The following is an 18,845-nucleotide window of genomic DNA, read 5'->3' as shown; positions in this document are numbered from 1 at the left end:
ATGCCTGTAGTCCCAGCTGCTCAGGAGGCTGAGGTGGGAAGATTGCTTGAGCCTAGGAGTTTGAGGCTGCAGTGAGCTCTGGTCATACCACTGCACTCCAGCCTGGGTGACAGAGTGAGACCCTATCTCAAAAAGAAAGAAAGAAAGAAAGAAAGAAAACTAATAAAAGGCCTTATGGAGACATAATGGGGTCTGCAGGTAGGGTCTTCTTTCCTGCCCCTGTGTTCTAGACTGTGGGGCTGGGAGCCCTTCCCCTCCGACCCCTAAAGCATGTTGGAACCTCCTCTGGACTCCCAGTGCTCTCTTCGTCCCTTGTTTGTTAAGGAAAGTGGAATGGTAGGGTGGTGGATCCACATATCCAGGAGATCCCTGCAGAGTCCTCTGGGTCAAGTCTTTGTAGCAAGCATCTTCCTTCTGGTTCCCAGGATCTGGGGAGGTTGCTGGGGCTGCCGTCGTCTCTGGGGCAGTTTCCTTCCCCTTGATGCCAGATGGCTGCCGGGACCCAGGCTGCTCTGCATGTGGTATCTCAGTGATGCCTCAAAGCACAACACAGAAGAGGGCATATTTCTCCTGAAAGATGGGAAAGTAAACTCTGGAGACCCTGAGGAGAGGATCTCACAGGGATCTGAGGTTACACAGGGATTTGGCTGTATAGTTCTGAGCCTCTAATTGTGGCATTCGAAGCCTCTGCAGTCTAGCCCACCTCCCTTTTCTACCTTAGGTGACATCTTTCCTTCTCCAGCACTGAGGAATTTCTTCCCATCTGTCAAGACTCAGCCCCAGTGTCACCTCTTCTAGGAAGCTGCCCAGAGTTCCTGGCTTTGGGGCAATGGAATCTTTTTTGACTCCTAAAGCCATAATACCCCCCTTTGACTCAAATCTCCCTTACAGTACCTGGGCCCAAAACCTGGCATATATCAGGGGCTCATGAATGCTTATGAAAATAACCAGGCTTTGACCTCTCTGAGCTTTGGAAGGAGCATCAAGAGCTGGACTTTTTCTAGGTTGCTCTTTCTCCACAGGAGAGGGGTTCTTTGATTCCAGCTCAGAGATAAGCCACAGAGAAATGCTATTTCTCCTCTTCTAAGGTCTGGGAATTCACAGTGGAATCTAACAGTTCCACTGCCCCAACAGACCTCTTGGGGAATTCCTGGGAGAAAGGAAATGCCCATTCATGAGACCATTTCTGCCCTCTGCCTGCTGTCCAGGCTGCACCTCTGAGTAGACAGAGGGACTCTGTATAACCAGAATACCAAAAGGAAGATAGAACGTAATGGATGCAGAAACTGGGAAGCAGTGGATCCAGAGCCCAGTACCCTGGATGCCTCACCCTCCCTAGGGGGATGGTGCCCACTGCTCCATGGGTGAGGCTGGCCTGTTGGGGCTGGTGCTGTCGAGCTGGATTTGAAGCGGGGTGAAGCTGCCAGGCAGGCCAGGCCCTTTTTCATTTGGCAGCCACCAACCCCTCACCTACCATCTCCAGACTGGTCAGATCAGCCTTCGCAGGGCCACTTGTTAGAGGCAACAAATCAGGAGGCACCTGGTGGGACTGGCAGCCCCGTATAACAGAGTCCCTGGAAATAGTTTCACTGCCCCCTGGGTTCTCCCAACACTGCTCCTCACCTGGAAGAAAAGAGGAGCTGGAGTTAACTGCCAGGGATGGGCAATTTGCTTTTTCGTGGGGATCCTGAGGAGGGCATCAAACCCTACAAAATGCAAATAGTGGAATTTTAGGCAGAGGTTGATTGTTCTGACTTGCTTCATACTGTGCCTGGCTGACCTTGCTTCCTGTTTCCGAAGCTGTGCTCCCAGCCTTCTCTCAGGATCACCTCTGCTGGGGCTTCTAGGATCTTTTCCCATCCTATCTAGGAGCTGATGTCAGCTCTCCAGGCTTCAGGCCTTGGTGCTGTGGATCCTGATACCCACATAAATGGCTAACAGTTTTTCAGAGCATTGTGCCTGGCAGGCCCTGTCCACAGTGCACAATGATGCACAGCATGAGTTATCTAACTCTTATCATTCCTATTATATGGATGAGGTTCAGAGGTCAACAACTTGCCCAAAGTGCACAACTAGTGGGAAGGAGGGCTGTGATGCGAGCCTAGGCAGTTTGATGCCAGAGTCCTAGCAGCTAAGTCATCTCTCTCCTCATGCAAGTCTGTGGGGACATGGGAGGGTCTCTGAGACTTGACCCTTGGAAGAATGTTGGCATTGTCCTCTCTGGCTCCACTGGGAGCCCTGGCAGCCCCAGCTGGGCCCTGAGTGATGCTGCCAGTGTCTGCCTATATCTGCCCAGTTCTCATCACTGTATGGAACTCTATGCCAGTGATTGGACAGGTGGCAGTCCCATGAGGCCAGCACACAAGGACCATGATGTCTGCAGAGGCCACCTCAGAAAGGTTGTGTGCCTTTTCCCAGGCCTTGTGAGTCTCAGACAAGCGTAGCCAAGCAAAGCCCAGAGCACTGTGGGCAGGAAGTCAGACTGGTGAGTGGGCGAGTGGAAACTATCTGGGCTGGGCCAGCTAGGAGAGGCTTCCTGGAAGCGGTTGCCAGTTTAATCCAGATCTCTGGTTTGAGAAGGATGTGAATGACAGACGAAGGCAGAGGGTGTGTGTGTGTGTGTGTGTGTGTCTGTGTGTGTGTCTGTGTGTGTGTTTAGACACCCAGCTCGAAGGCAGAGGGTGTGTGTGTGTGTGTGTGTGTCTGTGTGTCAGTGTGTGTCTATGTATATCTGTGTGTGTGTTTAGACACCCAGCTCGCAGACCTGTGTTCTGGCAGGATGCGGTTGATCTCAGTAGGGCCAGTGTCAAAGTCCTGACAAAGCCTGGGAAGCTGAGGAAGGACCGGAAGAATCTGTAAAGGAAGAGGCATTTATGTAGGGCCTTGAAGGGTAGAGCACTATTGCTGAGGGTGCTGCAGGGACTTTTGGGTTACCTGGGCTGTTGTTCAGACTGTATGGGAAGGACCCAATTTTCATTACAACAAGTCCGTTATATCTCTTCTGAGCTTCACATTTGAGGGAGTGGAGTTAGATTCCTCATCTTCCTCTACTGGGGACATCATCATGAGAGACCCCTGCGTGAGGCAGTGGTTGGAACATCTGGCTCTGTAAGCCCCCAACCTCCCTTGGCTCCAGGTTGCCATGTCTAATGGTGAAGTTCCAGACAAGAGCTGAGGACCTCCTTAGGTGAGAGGGGCATTCCAAGCATAGCTGTGCTGTGAGAGTACACACTGAGCACTTCCTGGAGAGCTGGCTCTGCTGCTCGCAGGACAGTGAGACCATAGTTCCTGCGAGTGCTGGGGTTTTCCCAGAACTTTAGTTCTAATGCTCTCCCTCCATCTATTTGAGATCTTGTGTGGTCCCAGATGAGAGGCCCCACCTGGGGTTGAGAGAGGACCAGAGCTCTGGGCTTAAAATCCTTTCTGCCACATTCTCCCCAAGTGACTTCGGACAAAAGGTAGTTTCATAATCCTTTGCAAAACCATAATCTTTGTGGCGTAGTTGAATCCCGGGTTTGAATATATGGCGGGGAGTAGGATCTAGTTTCGGTGACTGTTACTATCCCTGCGTTCATGCTATGAGACAACACAGGCCAGCAGACACTCTCAGATGGCAGGGCTCTCATTTGGGGTGGCCTGGGTGCATTTGTTGGTGAAACATTATTGCTCTTTATGAGGACCCACTTGGGTTCGCCCTGCACCTGGGGAAGCCAGTCCCTTGAGGGACAGGAAAGAATGGTGTGCAGGGAGCTCTGGGTCCTGGGCTCCTCCCCACCCTCCTGCCCTTTTGGAACTAAGTGGATTAGGCCCTGTGCAATTGTGATTAAAATCCTGCTGTGTGGGAACTGTGGAGGTTTTGCTTAGAGCAGGAACATGAGGCTCCTGTTCAGGGAGCAAGGAGCCTCAGGAGGCCCTTTTGGCACTGGACAGGCGGGAGATGCTGAAAAGATTGCTTTTGTTTTTGAGGCGGGTTTGGGATTAGGGTTGCCTTTTTCTTTAGACTAGGTCTTTGTCTTTGCTGCCTTCTCCTCCTGGCACTAGTGATCTTCCTGTCCTCTGCCTGCTCGTCCCTCTCATTTCTCCTTTTCACCTGTTCTTCCTGCTGTTGCTGTGTCCCCACTCTCCTGGGCCTTACCAGTCTGCCTGTCTCATGTATTTCAGGCCTGAAGTCCTCTTCTCTGCAGCCCGGAAGGCTGAGGGCAGGTGGAGGACAGAGCAGGGTCAGGTCAGGTGCTGAGGATTCATCCTGGTCAACCTGCAGCTCACTCCCCCACCGCCACCCCGGGGGGGGGGGTGGGGGCTGGGCAGGAAGAAGGAGTGTCTGCTATACCCACGCTACTCACAGTGTCCCCTCCTCCTGCCCGCCTTGACCAAGTGTCAGCAGCCTTGGCAGTCAGAACAGTGGAGTCAGTAGTTCTTGGGCTAAGCTGTAACCTGAGAAGGTCCCCTGCCATCAACCCCATGGCTTGTGGGATGTCAGCTTTAGCTGCAGTTTCTGCTGTTGGGTCTCCTTTTACAGTCCAATGGTCTGAGACTTTTGCTTGGGACAATGATGTAGAACCAGGCAGAGTATGACCCCCAAGGGTTCCTTGGCCACAGTCGGATGGATGGGGCTGAGATCTGAACTGAGTCAAGAGTCTTAGAGTCAGCCAGAGGAGCTGGTGGGAGTCTGGGAGGGCTAAGATGTGAGGTGTAACCTGCTTCCATTTTACAGAGGGCAGAACTGAGTGTGAGCTGCACCTGGCTAGCTGGGGTGAACACTACAGACTCTCTAGCCAGCACCCTGCACCTGACCACCCTTACCCTGCTAAGGCTCAGAGGCTATATTCAGGGGCCTGTGGGACCAGGCCCTTGAGCTGCCACACTCATTGTCCCATTCCTAAGGGTTCAGCCTCCACAAGGGACCCATAGCTTATCCATAGATGCTCATTTAACATTACAGCCCCCTTCTCAGGATGTGGCAGAGGCACTAGCAGGTGCTCTCTGTGCTCTCTGGCAGGCAGCAGCACAGAGGACAGGGGGATGGCAATAAAGGCACCCACTTGCTGAGCACCTCCTACATGCCAGGTACAAACATGGCAGAATCAGAATGGGTTATCAACCCCACGCCATGGTTGCAGAGACTGAGGTTCAGAAAGGCAGAGTAACTCACCCAGGGTCACGTAGTAGGGACATGGCTCTGTGCTGGAACCCAGGCTTGGCTCTCAGCCATTCATCCCTGTGTGCCAGCTCCACTGGGGATCAGGAGCCACAGTCTGCTCATCTGCAAAATGAGGGCCTGGGCCAGGCACAGTGGCTCATGCCTATAATCCCAGCACTTTGGGAGGGCAAGGCGGGTGGATCACCTCAGGTCAGGAGTTTGAGACCAGCCTGGTCAACATGGTAAAACCCCATCTTTACTAAAAGTAAAAAAAATTAGCCAGGCGTGGTGGCACACACCTGTAATATCAGCTACTTGGGAGGCTGAGGCAGGAGAATCATTTGAACCCGGGAGGTGGAGGTTGCAGTGAGCTGAGATTGCTCCATTGCACTCCAGCCTGAGTGACAAGAGCAAAACTCTGTCTAAAAAAAATAAAGAAAAGAGGGCCTGGGTGTTCTGCTTAGCCAGGGCCTTCCTTTTGGCTGTGAAGACATGTTAGGTGGTCAGTGACCATGGGCAGTGCCAGGGAAGCAGGCAGGTTGGGGGGGCCTGACTTGCCCACTGCTGGGGTGGCTCTTGTAAGTGGATAGCATGGAGACTGGTCAGAGGGTGTCCCAGGATGCCTCTCCCATGCCAGTCAGCAAATGGTGTTGTCAGGGGGAACCATCAGGGGCTGTATTCTGCCAGGGACAGGAGCTCTGGGGGTTATGACTCAGGTTCGGGACCCCTTCCGCTGTACTTCATGGCCTTAATTAAGTGCTTGAGTCAGGCTGAGCCAGCACCAGGGTGTGTCCTTACCCTAGGCAGGCCCAGGAGACAGGGAGTGAGTCACTGCAGCTATTCCCATGGCAGGAACAAGCAGTGTCCCTCAGAGCTGCCAGGCCACCACCCTGGTCCCCTAGAGGGCAGGGCCTCCCCCTCTTCCTCATAGCTATGGCTCCACGGTGTGATCAGAGACTAGGGAAGCCTTCCGGGAGCTGGCTGGCTGTTGATGCCTTGGGAGCCATCTGGCTGAACTTGAGCAGGAGGGGATAGGGGCCAGGGACCGAGGGAAACTAGAAGCCTGGACAGCCAGTGCCCCTGCACTTTTGGGAGGAGTCTGAGGAGAGAGATGGCTGCCTGTGCTCACCCAGGCCTGTATGGGGAGCTGCAGGGACGTGAATGAAGCCAAAGGTTGAGGGAGAGATGCTGAGCAGATACGAGGTAGAAGGTCAGTGTGGGGGGTGGAGATGGAAGGTTTACTAGAGCCTCTGTGCCATGCCTCTGGGGGTGAGCCAGTGCATCTTCCCACGCCCACTTCCGATTTCTTTGTCATCTCTGTGATGTCTCCTCCAGGCAAGAGACCAGCTGTCATTCTTCTGAAAGCTAGAGGGTGTTGGTTCCCCTCTCTGCAGAACTGGCCAGAGGCATGGCCTGCTAGGTGCTTCAGCAGGGGTCACCTAGGCATGACCTCACTTGCCGTGGTCATCCCCAGCTAGGGAGGGTGGCACAGCCCTTTGTAATCCTGTGCCAGCTATGTGGGCATCACTGCTACACAATTGGCCAGTTGGGAGCACATATTTCATGGCTGGTGAGGGGTCTCTTCACAAAGAGAGACCGCTGATGGGACATTATTTCTGAGATTACAATAAAACACTTGTGTTAGCTAAAATGTTCCAGTCTTATGATGAAAATGTCCTATTTTTACACTGTCATAGAAGAAATAGAACCAGGGTAAAGTTTCACAGATTATGTAGCTGATTTTGATACAAAAATTCCTTTTTCCTCTTTGAAGTTAAAGGAAGATACCAGAACCTGGATCTTCTAAGTGTATACTCAGGGGGCTTGTAAGTGGTCTCTGCAGCCTCCCCCAGCCCTCTGTGGGAAGGCCGTGGGCAGAATGCTGGGATCCCACACCTGTCAGGGGCAGAGGGAGTACTGATCCTGCCACTTTCTAACTGTAGAACCTCTGGGGGAGGGGAGGAAGCCATAGCTGTCTCTGGGCCTCTTTCTCCACCTGTAACATAGGCACCATGTGGGAGGAGAGTGGGTGTCCAGTTCACAGATCCAAGCTAGGGCTCAGGAAAGTGAAGGGACTGGCCAGGGCCACATACTTTGCAGGAGGGACACTGTTCAAAAGGCTGTGCGGAGTTGTAAGGGGTGTAAAGGTGTCTGCTACCTGGGAGAGTGGGGACTGCCACAAAGAAGTGAGGATAGGTCTGCTCCTGTAGTTGGCCAAGCCTGAGAGCTGGATGAGTTCCCTGGTGTGGGTCTCTGTCCTTTCAGCCGTGGTTCCCATTCCCCAAGGTCCTTCCCCTGAGATCAGCCACCCTCTCCCCACCCTGGAGGGTCAGCTCCTTCCTTACTGAGCCTTTCACAGCAAAACAGGATTTGTAGACTCAAGATTCTTGGTCCACCTTTCTTTTTTCTTTTTTCTTTTCTTTTTTTTTTGGGACGGAGTTTCGCTCTTGTTACCCAGGCTGGAGTGCAATGGCGCGATCTTGGCTCACCGCAACCTCCACCTCTTGGGTTCAGGCAATTCTCCTGCCTCAGCCTCCTAAGTAGCTGGGATTACAGGCACGCACCACCATGCCCAGCTAATTTTTTTTTGTATTTTTAGTAGAGACAGGGTTTCACCGTGTTGACCAGGATGGTCTCGATCTCTTGACCTCGTGATCCACCCGCCTCGGCCTCCCAAAGTGCTGGGATTACAGGCTTGAGCCACCGCGCCCGGCGGTCCACCTTTGGAAAGCCGTGTCTGGCACTGCCCCACTGAGAATCTGGACCATTTTCTGTGACCTGCTGGATTGGAGGGATTCTGCCTCCCCTGGGTCCCCAGGGCTGCACCTCGCTTTCTCTGAGTTCTGGGAAACAGAGAAGGAGGAGTGTAAGACCATTTCAGGAAGACCCAGGGGAATCCTGAAACCAGGAGTCCCCAAGCAAACCTGGAAACGGATCTTACCTGTGCCGTCGTGGCCCCTCAACACCTTCAGTGTGCACCTGACACTGCGTTTGTCTGAGCTCTTTGCATGTGCTCTTATCCCCTCCTCATGGCTCCCTGGGAACAGGAGTGTTAGCACCATCCCCACTTTCCAGATTGGGCCCATGAGGCTTAGAAAGGCTGAATGGCCTGCCCAAGGCCACAGGGGAGTTGGGGATAGACTTGGCTTCTGCACCCAAGTCTGTCTGACCTGGACCCCTGTGGCCGCAGCTGGTCCTGCTGTGCGTGGTCCCTGGTCTGGGGCACTGGGACCCCCTAGCCCACCCCAGCAAGCACTCATGTTCCCACTGTTCTTCCCTCTTCCTGCCTGGGAGCCTCGCTCAGCTTCCTCTTTCTAGAATCATTTCCCTTCACTCTTCCCATCCCCCAGTCTAGGCATTTCAGCCTTTGTTTCCAGGTTGTCTGGGGCTGGCAGGAAGCAGACTGACCAAGGCCAGCAAAATTTAGTAAATCAGAGGAATCTTGTTTTCCTAAGACTTGATGATTTCAAAATTTGTGTTAGCTGTCCCATCAGCAGAGCTTCCTGAGAAGACACTAGACTTGGAAGCTTAGCTCCTCCCTCCCCTCCCAGGACTCTGGTGGGAAGTAGTCAGATGGAGGTTCCCAGCCTGTCAGCTGCCACCCTGTCCCGCATCAGGTGTCCTGGCCTTGGCCCAGAAGGGGAGTGGTTGTTCAGGGGTCCTCCTTCCTCATGAGTTCCCTCAGAAGGGGCTGGCCCTTCCCATCTTGCATATTCTGCCAGGTCTGGTTCTGGAAAGAAAGGAGAAGGGAAGGGAAGGAGCCAAGACCAGTTCTCCCAGGTGTACATGTCCTCATCAAGCATCCCAGTCTACTCATCCATAGACCTCCCAATCCTTGAGGACAGAGTGCCCATGGCAGCATTCCCAGTCCCAGTCCCAGCCCAGGCCCGCCCCCCAGACAGGGCCACTTTGCAGGAGTTGGGAGGGGATCTGTACATGGGCAGGCCTCCTTGGGGATGAAAGTTGAATCCTGGTTCCCAAAGAACTCTGACTCAGAGGTGGCCATGTGCAAACCATGTGACCCAGAGAATCCGCATAGCCTCCCTGACCCCCACTTTCCTCATCTGAAAATGGTGGCTAACAACACAGTTGTTGAAGGGCAAGAGCTAATGGGTGTGACATGCCTGGTACAGGGCAGGGCTCCAAGAACTCCAGAGGCTGCCATTGTTGTAACAGCCACCAAACAGCAGGGCCTGGTCCAGACCAGGGGCGTGGGCCAAGCTCTCTGAAGGAGTGGTGGGGCCTTCTCAGTTTGTTTTCCCCAGGCCAGTGTTGTGGGAATGAGTGCCTACTCCAAGCCTTGAAGCTGCATGGAAAAGGGGTGAAGCAGCTGTCACATGGTCCCCACTGCAGGGGACAGGTCTGGGTTCAAGTCTTGACTCTCACTACCCAGCTGTGTGGCTTTGGGCAAGTCACTTATTCTCCCAGAGGGACATTTCTCCACGGGTAGAAGGGTGCTGCTGATGCTTGTTGGGATGTGATGAGCACTGTATGAGGTGGCCTCAGCACAGTACTGGCTCCGCACCAGGGACAGCCTGTTGTCATGTAGGGAGCGCTAATCCTGCCTGACGCCATCATTCCCTCAGCACCCAGGTGGGGCCTGGACATTTGGGGTCAGTGGTATCACGTAAGCCGTCCCCTGCTCTGGAACCGAGGTTTTGAGGAGGAGAGGTAAATGGACAGGGTGAGACAGAGGACAGGATGTGGTCAGAACTTAATGAAGCAAGGTCTCATCTGGCAGGAGGCCAACTCATCCATAGCTGCAAAATTGGTTCCATTAGCTCCTTTAATGAGCTATGAAAGCTGGGAAAATGAGTGTGTGAGAGAATAATGGCACATGTCTGCAGCTCTGATTTGAAACTGTGGCTACAAAGTTAGATACAACACTACTTCCAGCTCTCCAAATAGCACTGGTGCCCTTGGGGGAAGGGAGAGGGAGGACATCGGGGCAGTAGTGGGGCTCTGGGATTATAAGGAAGATACTGAGGCCTTAAGAAGGAAAAGCCTGCTTCAGAACTTTGAATTCAGGGCCAGTCCCATCCTGACATCTTCCAGAGCAGAAGCTGAGGCTGTGATCCATTGAGTGGGCAAAGCAGCCTGCAAGGGTCACACTGGCTGGCAGGGCCGAGTGTGTTAATGACCCACACAGGTGCCAGCAGCGCTGGCAGGGGTTTCAAAACTGGCTGTAAAATGAATTCTGCTATTCCAGTGGTGTCTCATATCATTTGAGATGTGATTCCCTTGGGAAATAATCCCAAATAATCATACAACTGCGAGCTGGGAGAGATCTTAGAGATGGCTGACTTGAAGACTTGTCAAGGAGGGAATATGGTAGGTTCAGAGTGCTTTGTCTTATTCATGGCCTGCCTCTGTAAGAATAGGGGTTCCCCACAATGAAACTAAATTTCCCTATAACATTCTCCACAGTTCTGCTGCCTGAGATTTGGTGTTGGGCACTGCTACTGCTATTTAATCTTCAGCATCCTGGCCTGCCTTTGCCTGAGGCTGGGATGAGACCCTTAGGTGGGAGAGAAGGTGTTGAAAGACATGCTGGTCCCTGCTACTCCTCTCTTCTCTGTCCTCCAGCACAAAACAAAGCTGGAATCCCAAGAAAATAAAGGCCTGGTGATGTTATTCCAGCACTCCTGGCCCACATGCGAGGCGATAGCTGAGGCCCATGTGCTGGCTTCAGTCTTCATGGGGAAATCCATATTAGATATGTTTATTTGAGTCTGTCTGTAACTTTTGCAAAATTGCTGTTGAAGGTGTTGCCAGAAGGTTTTCTCCCATATAAGGTTTAATGTGAAATCCCTTTTAGAATTTTGTCTTAGAAAATGTTCAGTGAATGTCTGTGTTCCTCTTCATGGGGTAATAAAAGCAGCAGAGCCTAACTGGTTCCCTTCTTTGCCAAGACCTCCAGGAAGCTCAGAATTAAAACTTGTCCTCATTTATAGTTATGAACTTGCATGGGTTTCTGGTGCATTTTATCGTTCTCTTCATGCTAAAGAGAATCTGCTGTTTTTCTTTTATTTGGCTTCTGTCTTGTTTTAGAATTGTAAAATGTCTGAAAATACTGTTGTTAGTAAGCAGGGCTTGTAGAAATAATGGGGCTTGGAGGCCCTAAAGGGATGGTGAGAGGAACTAGATCCCTGGCCTCCAGCAGGAAGTTCCCTTTCCGGTAGGGCTGATGTCTCTCATATTGTGAGTTATCACAAAAGCCAGAGCTTCAGCTTCTTAATTTATTACTGCCTCGTTGATGGGAGAGATAAGTCAGCTCTCTTCCCCTGGAAAGAGTGGGTGTTCTGGCAGAGGCCACAGAGCCGCCTGGCCAGGGCTGCAGGTTAATTGGCCAGGGTATGGAAGTTGGGATTTGGCTGCAGGGGGTGGTGGGCAAACTGCTTGTCCAGGCTGGTAGCCTCGGTGCTTCCTGTATGTGAGAGATAGATGGAGATACTGTGGGCACTTTTACTTGAGAAGAGCCCAGCGCTGGGGTGGGCTGGATGGGGCCATCCATGTGTCCTTCCTGGGTGAGGAGGTGGCTGGAGGAGGGTGTTAGGGCCTGGTTTCCAAGAGTCACTGCAGACATCCCAGCTTTGTTTGATCTCTAGGACGACAGAGTGCTTTTCCAGTTTTGAGTAACAAGAAGTGTTAGGCTCTGCCATGAAGATGGGGTCCCAGTGGGAGAGGAGGTGTGAATGGAGGCATCTGGGCTTGGTCACCTTCTTGCACAAGGCTGTCCCAAGTTGAGATGTGGCAATAAGACCCCTCAGTGTTTCTTAAGCAGCTATCTCTGGTCAGTTCTCTGCTAGGTACTTTGGAGAATTAGGAAATATTAGATAAACAAATGGACAGATGGATAAATCCTGGTCTCTGCAAGTTCAAAGTCAACATTGCAGAGACTGGAGACACACATTTGCCCATGGGCCCACCCACCTACCCCCATACACCCATGAACACACCCCTACACATGGATGTATGCATGTATGCACACACTGATATTCCCATGCACACGCACACCCCCACATACCCTCCTCGTACCCCTACATATGCACACACCCACGCACCGATGCACACATTTATTTCAGAACAAGCTTCCCGAGTCTTTTGCAAGCTGTGGATTTGGCCAGTGCCTCTCCAACTTGGGGCCACCCCCTCCTCTCATCTCCCCTCAGGGAGGGCTTGTCTGGGTTCTCTCTCAAAAGTCCTGTTCTCCTTTCTCCTCCAGCCTTGCCATCCTGCAGCCAGGTGGCCACAGGGCAATGACTTCATCCTCCCCAGCCTGTGTTTCCTCAATCTGTAAATTGGAGCTAATGGTTCCCACCCTGCTTGCCTCACAGGGTGGCACCAAGCATTCTCATGAGATAAGGGACAGCACAGTGTTTTGTAAACTGCAAATTGTTTTTCAAACAGGCAAATGATGCTGTTGTTTTCCCAGCTACGGAACTCAAGAAGTCCTCCACCCACAAATAAGCCCTGTCCTTGGGTGAGAAGGGACATAGTGTGGCAATAGTGAGGGGCCTGGCCTGTTCTGAGGCCCCCACATTCTACCTGGTGATGCTAGAGGGGCATGGGCCCTTCTGCTCTCAAATTTTGTTGGGGCTCACTAGCTGGTGAAGTCAGTAGGGGTCTTGGCCTTCTGGCTGCTGGCTCTGGGGGCAAGAGAGAAAATTTGGCAAAGGAGGATGAGGGGAAAAGGAGGAAGTGAAAACCAGTACATCAAAGCTGGAGGCCTGAGGTTACTCATTAAAGGAAATGTCATCTCAAATTCAATGCTCACTGAGCTTCACTGGGGACTCACACCTCAGGCGCACAGTCAGGAATCCCATTCCTCAGGAAGAAGCTCAGTTTTTGCCTCACAGGGGTGTATGTCTGTGTGTGTGTGAGAGTGTGTCTGTGTGCACCTATTAAACACTAGCTGGAGCTGTGGAACTGCCCAAGTGCCATCACGACCCTCCAGCTCTGGGGGACCCCTGGGAAGCTCAGGGAACATAGGAGAGGAGTGAGGCAAGGGTGGGGGTCTGTTGGGTTGTCAGAAGTCCCCTCGTATCTTCCTCGTCTTCTCCTTCTCCTCCTCCTCCTCCTCCTCTTCTTCTTCTTCTTCTTCTTCTTCTTTCTTCCTTCTTCCTTTTTTTTTTTTTGTTTTAGACAGATTCTCACTTTCTCACCCAGGCTGGAGTGCAATGGTGAGATCTTGGCTCACTGCAACCTCTACCTCCCAGGTTCAAGCAATTCTCTTGCCTCAGCCTCCCAAGTAGCTGGGATTACAGGTGCCTGCCACCACACCCAGCTAATATTTGGTATTTTTAGTAGAGATGTGGTTTTGAAATGTTGGCCAGGCTGGTCTCAAACTCCTGACCTCAGGTGATCCTCCCCTCTTGACCTATCAAAGTGCTAGAACTACAGGCATGAGCCACTATGTCCAGCCCCCTCCTATCTTCTTGTCTTCCCAGCTGTGACTGGGAACCATGGCATCATTGCCCATTCCAGGTAGGCCCCAGTGGGCTTAGGCATGTGGATATGGAGTCCATGGGGACCCAGAGGCCCTCCATGGGGGCAGTGATGTGGGATTGGGACTATGGTAGGCACTTTGCAGGGAACCCCTTTCTAGAAGTCCCCCTTTTTGCTCTCTTCTCTTCCCTACCCTGTATAGCCTAAGCCCTACAGCTTAACATTGGGGAAACAGAGGCCTAGAGAGGAAAAGGGGCTGGCCTAAGGTCATACTGAGAATAGGGATAGAGCCTGGGCCTCCTGTGTCCTGACCCTGTGCTCATTCTCATGCCTGGGAAGATGGAGCTCTTACTTTGGGACACCTTTTATGAAGAATAATGTGGAGTCATGTACCTATGTGAAGGAGGCCAACTTGCAGTAATGCCTTGTGGACTGGAGTAGTCATGGTGGGCTCCCTGGAAGAGGCGGTAAAGCCTAGTTCAACATAGAGGGTAGGTGAAGTACAGGTTGCCCATGGGCAGCAGGGAGAAAGTTTGGCCAGGTTGTCATGTCTCCCATTTGTTGAGCCTCACTAGGGCCTCCTCAATTTAATTTTATCTTGTCCTCATGATGGGTTGTGAGAGTTTTTTCCCCTCATCCTTACTCTATAGATTTATTACATCTACAAATATTGGCAGGTGCAGTGGCTCATGCCTGTAGTCTCAGCATTTCAGAAGCCAAGGCAGGAGGATGGCTTGAGCCTAGGAGTTCGAGACCAGCCTAGGCAACACGATAAAACCCATCTGTACAAAAAAAAAAAATTAGCCAGGCATGGTGGCATGCACCTGTGGTCCCAACTACTTGGGAAGCTGAGGTGGGAGAATCGCATGAGCCTAGGAGATTGAGGCTGCAGTGAGCTGTGATTGTGTCACTGCACTCCAGCCTGGGTGACAGAGCAAGACTGCACCAGGCCCTGTGCCCCAGTATTAGGACCTAGAGGTGGCCAGGCAGACTGGCCCTGCCCTGTGGGCCCACAGTCTGATCAGGGAGGCTGCTGGTATCGGCCTGGCTGGGGGATCAGCCATGTGATTTGAGGCCAGTTTCTTCCCCTCTCTGTGCCTCAATTATGACCAAAAAGTGGTGATAATTAAGTCCTTTCCTCCTAATGTTTATGAAGTGCCCCAAACAGAGCCAGGCACATTGGAAGTACAATATCTGTATGTGTGTGTTTGCTTAAAGGGTTATCAAAGGAACAAGCTAATTGCAGATTGTGAGCAAGTGCTGCACAGGAAGTGAAAAGGGCAATGACGTGAGAGCTTTCTGGAGAGCTAGGAATGTTTTCTGTCTTGATGGAAGTTTGGGTCCCTAGGGTGTGTGCAATCATCAAAACTCATTGAATTGGACCCTTGAGACCTGTACATTCTACTATATGCCAATTATACCTCAATAAACAAAGGATATATTGAAAGAAAGAAAAACAAATGATGAAGAGAGAGTGAAGGACTCTTGAGGTCCCTTTTAGACAGGGTGGTTAGGGAGGGCTTCTGAGAGGAGGTGACATTGAGGGGAAGCCTGGAGGAGGAGAAGGCTTTGGCTATGGGGAAGGACGATGAGAAAACTGAGGGTCTAGGAGGTTTTGGGCTATGTTCAGGGTCAACTCAAGGGGTCAGGAGAGACAGTTCAGGGATTTCTTGGCAGCTGGACCTGGGTGGGTCCAGGCTGAGGGCTTTGGCTCCTGTGCTCTGCAGAGACGCCAGTGGGGCATTTATTATATTTTCCGGGGACAGCCCTCCCTGCACCCTATGCCTATTTTCAGGGCTTTGGCACTTGTAGAAGGACTATTTTAATCCATGTGGGAAATGGGTTCCTAAATATGGACTGAGTGGGGCAGGAAGCCACGAGAGGCTCCAGCTCAGGGCAGCTCCACCCGCTCCTCTACTTCAGTGAAGCACAGGCTGCAGGTCCAGGCTGGAAGGCTCTCTGGCCCCTCCTTGGCCATCTACCGCCCTCCCTCCCTCTCTCCCTCTCACTGCCCCCATCTCCCTCCAGTCCTAGGCCCGTCCTCCCATCCTTTGCTTGGGAGCCCAGTGTTTCCTGCCAGGCCCCAGCCAGGGACCCCAAGTGAACCTGACCCTCCTCTGCCCTCAAGCTGCTTCCAAGCTTGTAGGAGGAACAGAGGCAAAAAACAGTAAGAAAGGTGTTGGGAGAACTTTCCAGAGAGAGACAGAAAGAGAGAGAGAGAGAGAGAGAGAGAGAGAGAGATGAATTGAGCCCTGAAGTTTCCTCAGAAAGAGGGAGTTGACCCAATGGAGAAGATGAGGCAAGAATGCACACGACAGGAACCAGCACAGGCATAGACACAGAGACCTGGGGGAGGAAGGCCTGTTTGGGAACAGCACATATATTTTTCAGGCCAGAACAAAGTGATTTTGGCCCAGAGGTGGCAGGAAGTGCAGTGGGCAAAAAGGCAAGCCCTGCATCCTAGGGGAAGAGGTGGCATTTATCTGGAAGATGGTGAGGAAGTGTCTGTGGCCACAGGTAGATTAAAGTCCTAAGGGGAGAGGCAGGGCTGAGAACCTCACTGAAAGCATTCCAGCTGTGAGCTTGGGCTTTTAAGAGAGAGGAGGAGGACTCTGGTGTGGGAGTGAGATGCCACAAGGCAGGCAGTGAGGAGAGGGTGTGGGAGCCAGCCTGGGAGGCCTGACAGGAAGATGGTCAGGTCAGGCTTGGGAGGAAGGGACCTGGCAGAGGGAGGGGGAGGAGGCAAAGAAGGAAGCAGGTGCAGGGAGGGAGGATGGTTCATCTTGTCTCCTGTGGCCGGGGACTGGGGTACTCCCAGCTAGAGCCTCCCCAGGACATGGTGGAGATGAGTGGGGGCTTTCTGCGCCCAATGTTGAGCAGGAAGCTGGTGATTGGGAATTGTACGGGCACCGACCTGAGGGGTGTTCTGGCAGGCAAGGGCAGTGTGAGCAAGGGTCCAGGATGTGCAGGCAGGAGCATCTGCCCGCAGCAGCCTTGACACATACCCCCAGCCTGCTCTGGGTAATGGAGCAGGGGCACAGAGCTGCTAGAGGGCTTGTCCAGCCCCTGACTCTCTGTATTCCATGCACTGTCTATTCCCAGGCTAGGGTTGAGGGGAACAGCTCCAGAAAAGGAGGGACAGCCAGGGGCAGCAGGCTCGAGAAACCATTGCCTGCCTCTCCCCTCTCTGGGACATTGCCCTGCCCTAGTTTACCTTTATGTAGAGAGTGTGGCCCCAGAGCCTACCCCACACAGTGCCCTGTGTAAAGTGGACTGGCTCTCCCCATCCTGCAGAAGAGGAAATTAAGGCTGGGGCAGCCCAGGGTCCTACAGGTGCTGAGCGGGGCTGATCCAAGTCCTGGTCTTGAGCATCAGCCCTGGTCCCCCAGCCCTCCTCCATTAGGAAACACAGTGTCACTGGCTGGGCCTTGAGTGAGCAACCCTTCTGGGGGTGTCTTGTCCCTGCTGTCCCCATTCTGGGCCATCTCCTCCTGCATGTTGACTTCTCCTTCTCCCCCTACAGCAGAGCCACTGGGCGGCCTTGTTCATTTCTGGTGCTGGTGGGCAGCCACAGTCCAGGGCTGAGCTAACCTGAGCAAGGATCCTGATGCCTGCCCACTGGATGCTTGCCTTGCTGGGATGCACCCTGTGGGGATAACTTTTCTATTACTCCATTTTACAGAGTTGTGGGCTGCGGCTTGGAGCTGTGAATGTTTGCCTGAGGTCACACCGAGTCATTGGAGGAATTCAATCCCAAACCCACATCTCACTCTACTCGGCTGTCATCTCCCTCAACTAGGGTCCTCCCTGCCCCCAGTCTCTACCTCTGGGTCCTCACCATTGGTCTGTAAGCATGGGATAAAGGTAGAGGCTGGGCAGCTAGGTCACCTTGAGATGGCTCCACCTCTTTCACGGTGGTGTGACATTGTTGCCCTGATACTGCATAGCAGCTCTCAGGCAGGCTACAAAGCTACCTTGGAAGCTGGGGACTGACTGGGCGGTCATGACCAAGCAACTCATTTTAGAAGCACTTTTCTTGATAGTGACAGTTTTGTTCTTGCACCCACTCCTGGAGAATTTGAAATCTTAATTACCTTCGCCTCTACAGGAGAGTGGCCTTGTCTCCCTCCACTCTGGGCCAGTTTCTTTGTGGGAGCTAGATTGACAGACACAGGCCTCAACCCCTCCTGCAGGAAGTCTTCCTTCCCACTCCAGCACTCTCCTGGTCATGCTGAAGTGTGTGGAGCAGATTTGTGTGTTAGTGCACCCTCTCCCCTCCCCAGCCTTTCCCCAGCACCTTCTACTTTGTTTCTCACAGTTGTGCTGGGTGAGAATCACAAGGGAAGCATCAAGGGCTACTGTGTACCAGGTGCCATCCTATACAATTTACATGTACAGTTTCCAACCCTAGCCTGTGAAACAGAACAACTCTGTCATCTTCACTATAAAAATGAGGCTTATGGGATGTGTGGCCCCTGGCTTGGGGTCTTATGACTGCTGTGTTATTTGAGTGGGTTATAAAACCCAGTCAATTTCCATTTTATTTGCTGCCCCTGAGAAGGGAGGCAAGGACGTCTTTGGCCTCTAAGTTCCTTGAAGCAGTCAGCCACCTCCCAGGGACTCCTTGAACTACCTGCCAAGCTGCTTGAGCCGAGGACTGATCCTCAAGTCCAGAGGCTCATTGGACCACAAGTCAAGGAAACCTGGATTCGAATTCTCATTCTGCTCCTTATAAGCTGTGTGACCTGGGGGCAGGTCACAGGCCTCAGAGCTTATATGTCTTTGTCTGCAAAGTGAGGGTAGAGGGCTCTGAGCCTGATGCTTTCTATGCCCGCCCTCCCACAGCTCCTGTATGATAGCCCCAAGGCCCGGCAGGAGGTGGACCATCACTGGCAGGCCTCTGGTGGCCCCCACATTGTCTGCATCCTGGATGTGTATGAGAACATGCACCACGGCAAACGCTGTCTCCTCATCATCATGGAATGGTATGCTGGCCCACCTTGTCTCCATACCCCCTTGGCATCACTGTGGTCCCCAGGCTCCCTGCCATGCTTCTAGAGGCTTTCTTTGTTTTTCAGGTAGCAGATCTGGGTGCCTCTCTAGCCCTTGAGGGGTAATGGAGCAGGCAGCCGCAGGCCCTGCCTGTGGATATATGGAGTTGGCTGTGAGAACATTCCCTCAAGGGTGGGGAAGAAACCATAGGGGTTAATATGGCCTCCCTGGGTGTGATTTCCACCCTGTGAGGAGGACTGAAAGA

General features: G+C 52.6%; 1 protein-coding gene across 6 annotated transcripts in view; it reads left to right on the top strand.

The window, feature by feature from the left end:
• MAPKAPK3 (MAPK activated protein kinase 3) overlaps window positions 1–18,845 on the top strand; it is a 31,487-nt gene that overhangs the window by 4,044 nt on the left and 8,598 nt on the right. For 4 of the 6 annotated variants that reach the window (XM_017498161.2, XM_017498226.2, XM_037739593.1 and 1 more), the window contains one exon: window positions 18,434–18,573. In XM_017498161.2, the coding sequence (XP_017353650.1) occupies window positions 18,434–18,573 (140 nt within the window). Of the gene's footprint in view, window positions 1–17,270; window positions 17,432–18,433; window positions 18,574–18,845 lie in introns of all 6 variants that reach the window. The other 2 variants (XM_037739535.1, XM_037739509.1) reach the window with 1 other exon arrangement.

The sequence above is a fragment of the Cebus imitator genome, unplaced genomic scaffold (assembly GCF_001604975.1).
Source record: "Cebus imitator isolate Cc_AM_T3 unplaced genomic scaffold, Cebus_imitator-1.0 Scaffold0, whole genome shotgun sequence".
Lineage (NCBI taxonomy): Eukaryota > Metazoa > Chordata > Mammalia > Primates > Cebidae > Cebus > Cebus imitator.
This window is presented reverse-complemented; position numbering and strand designations above follow the sequence as displayed.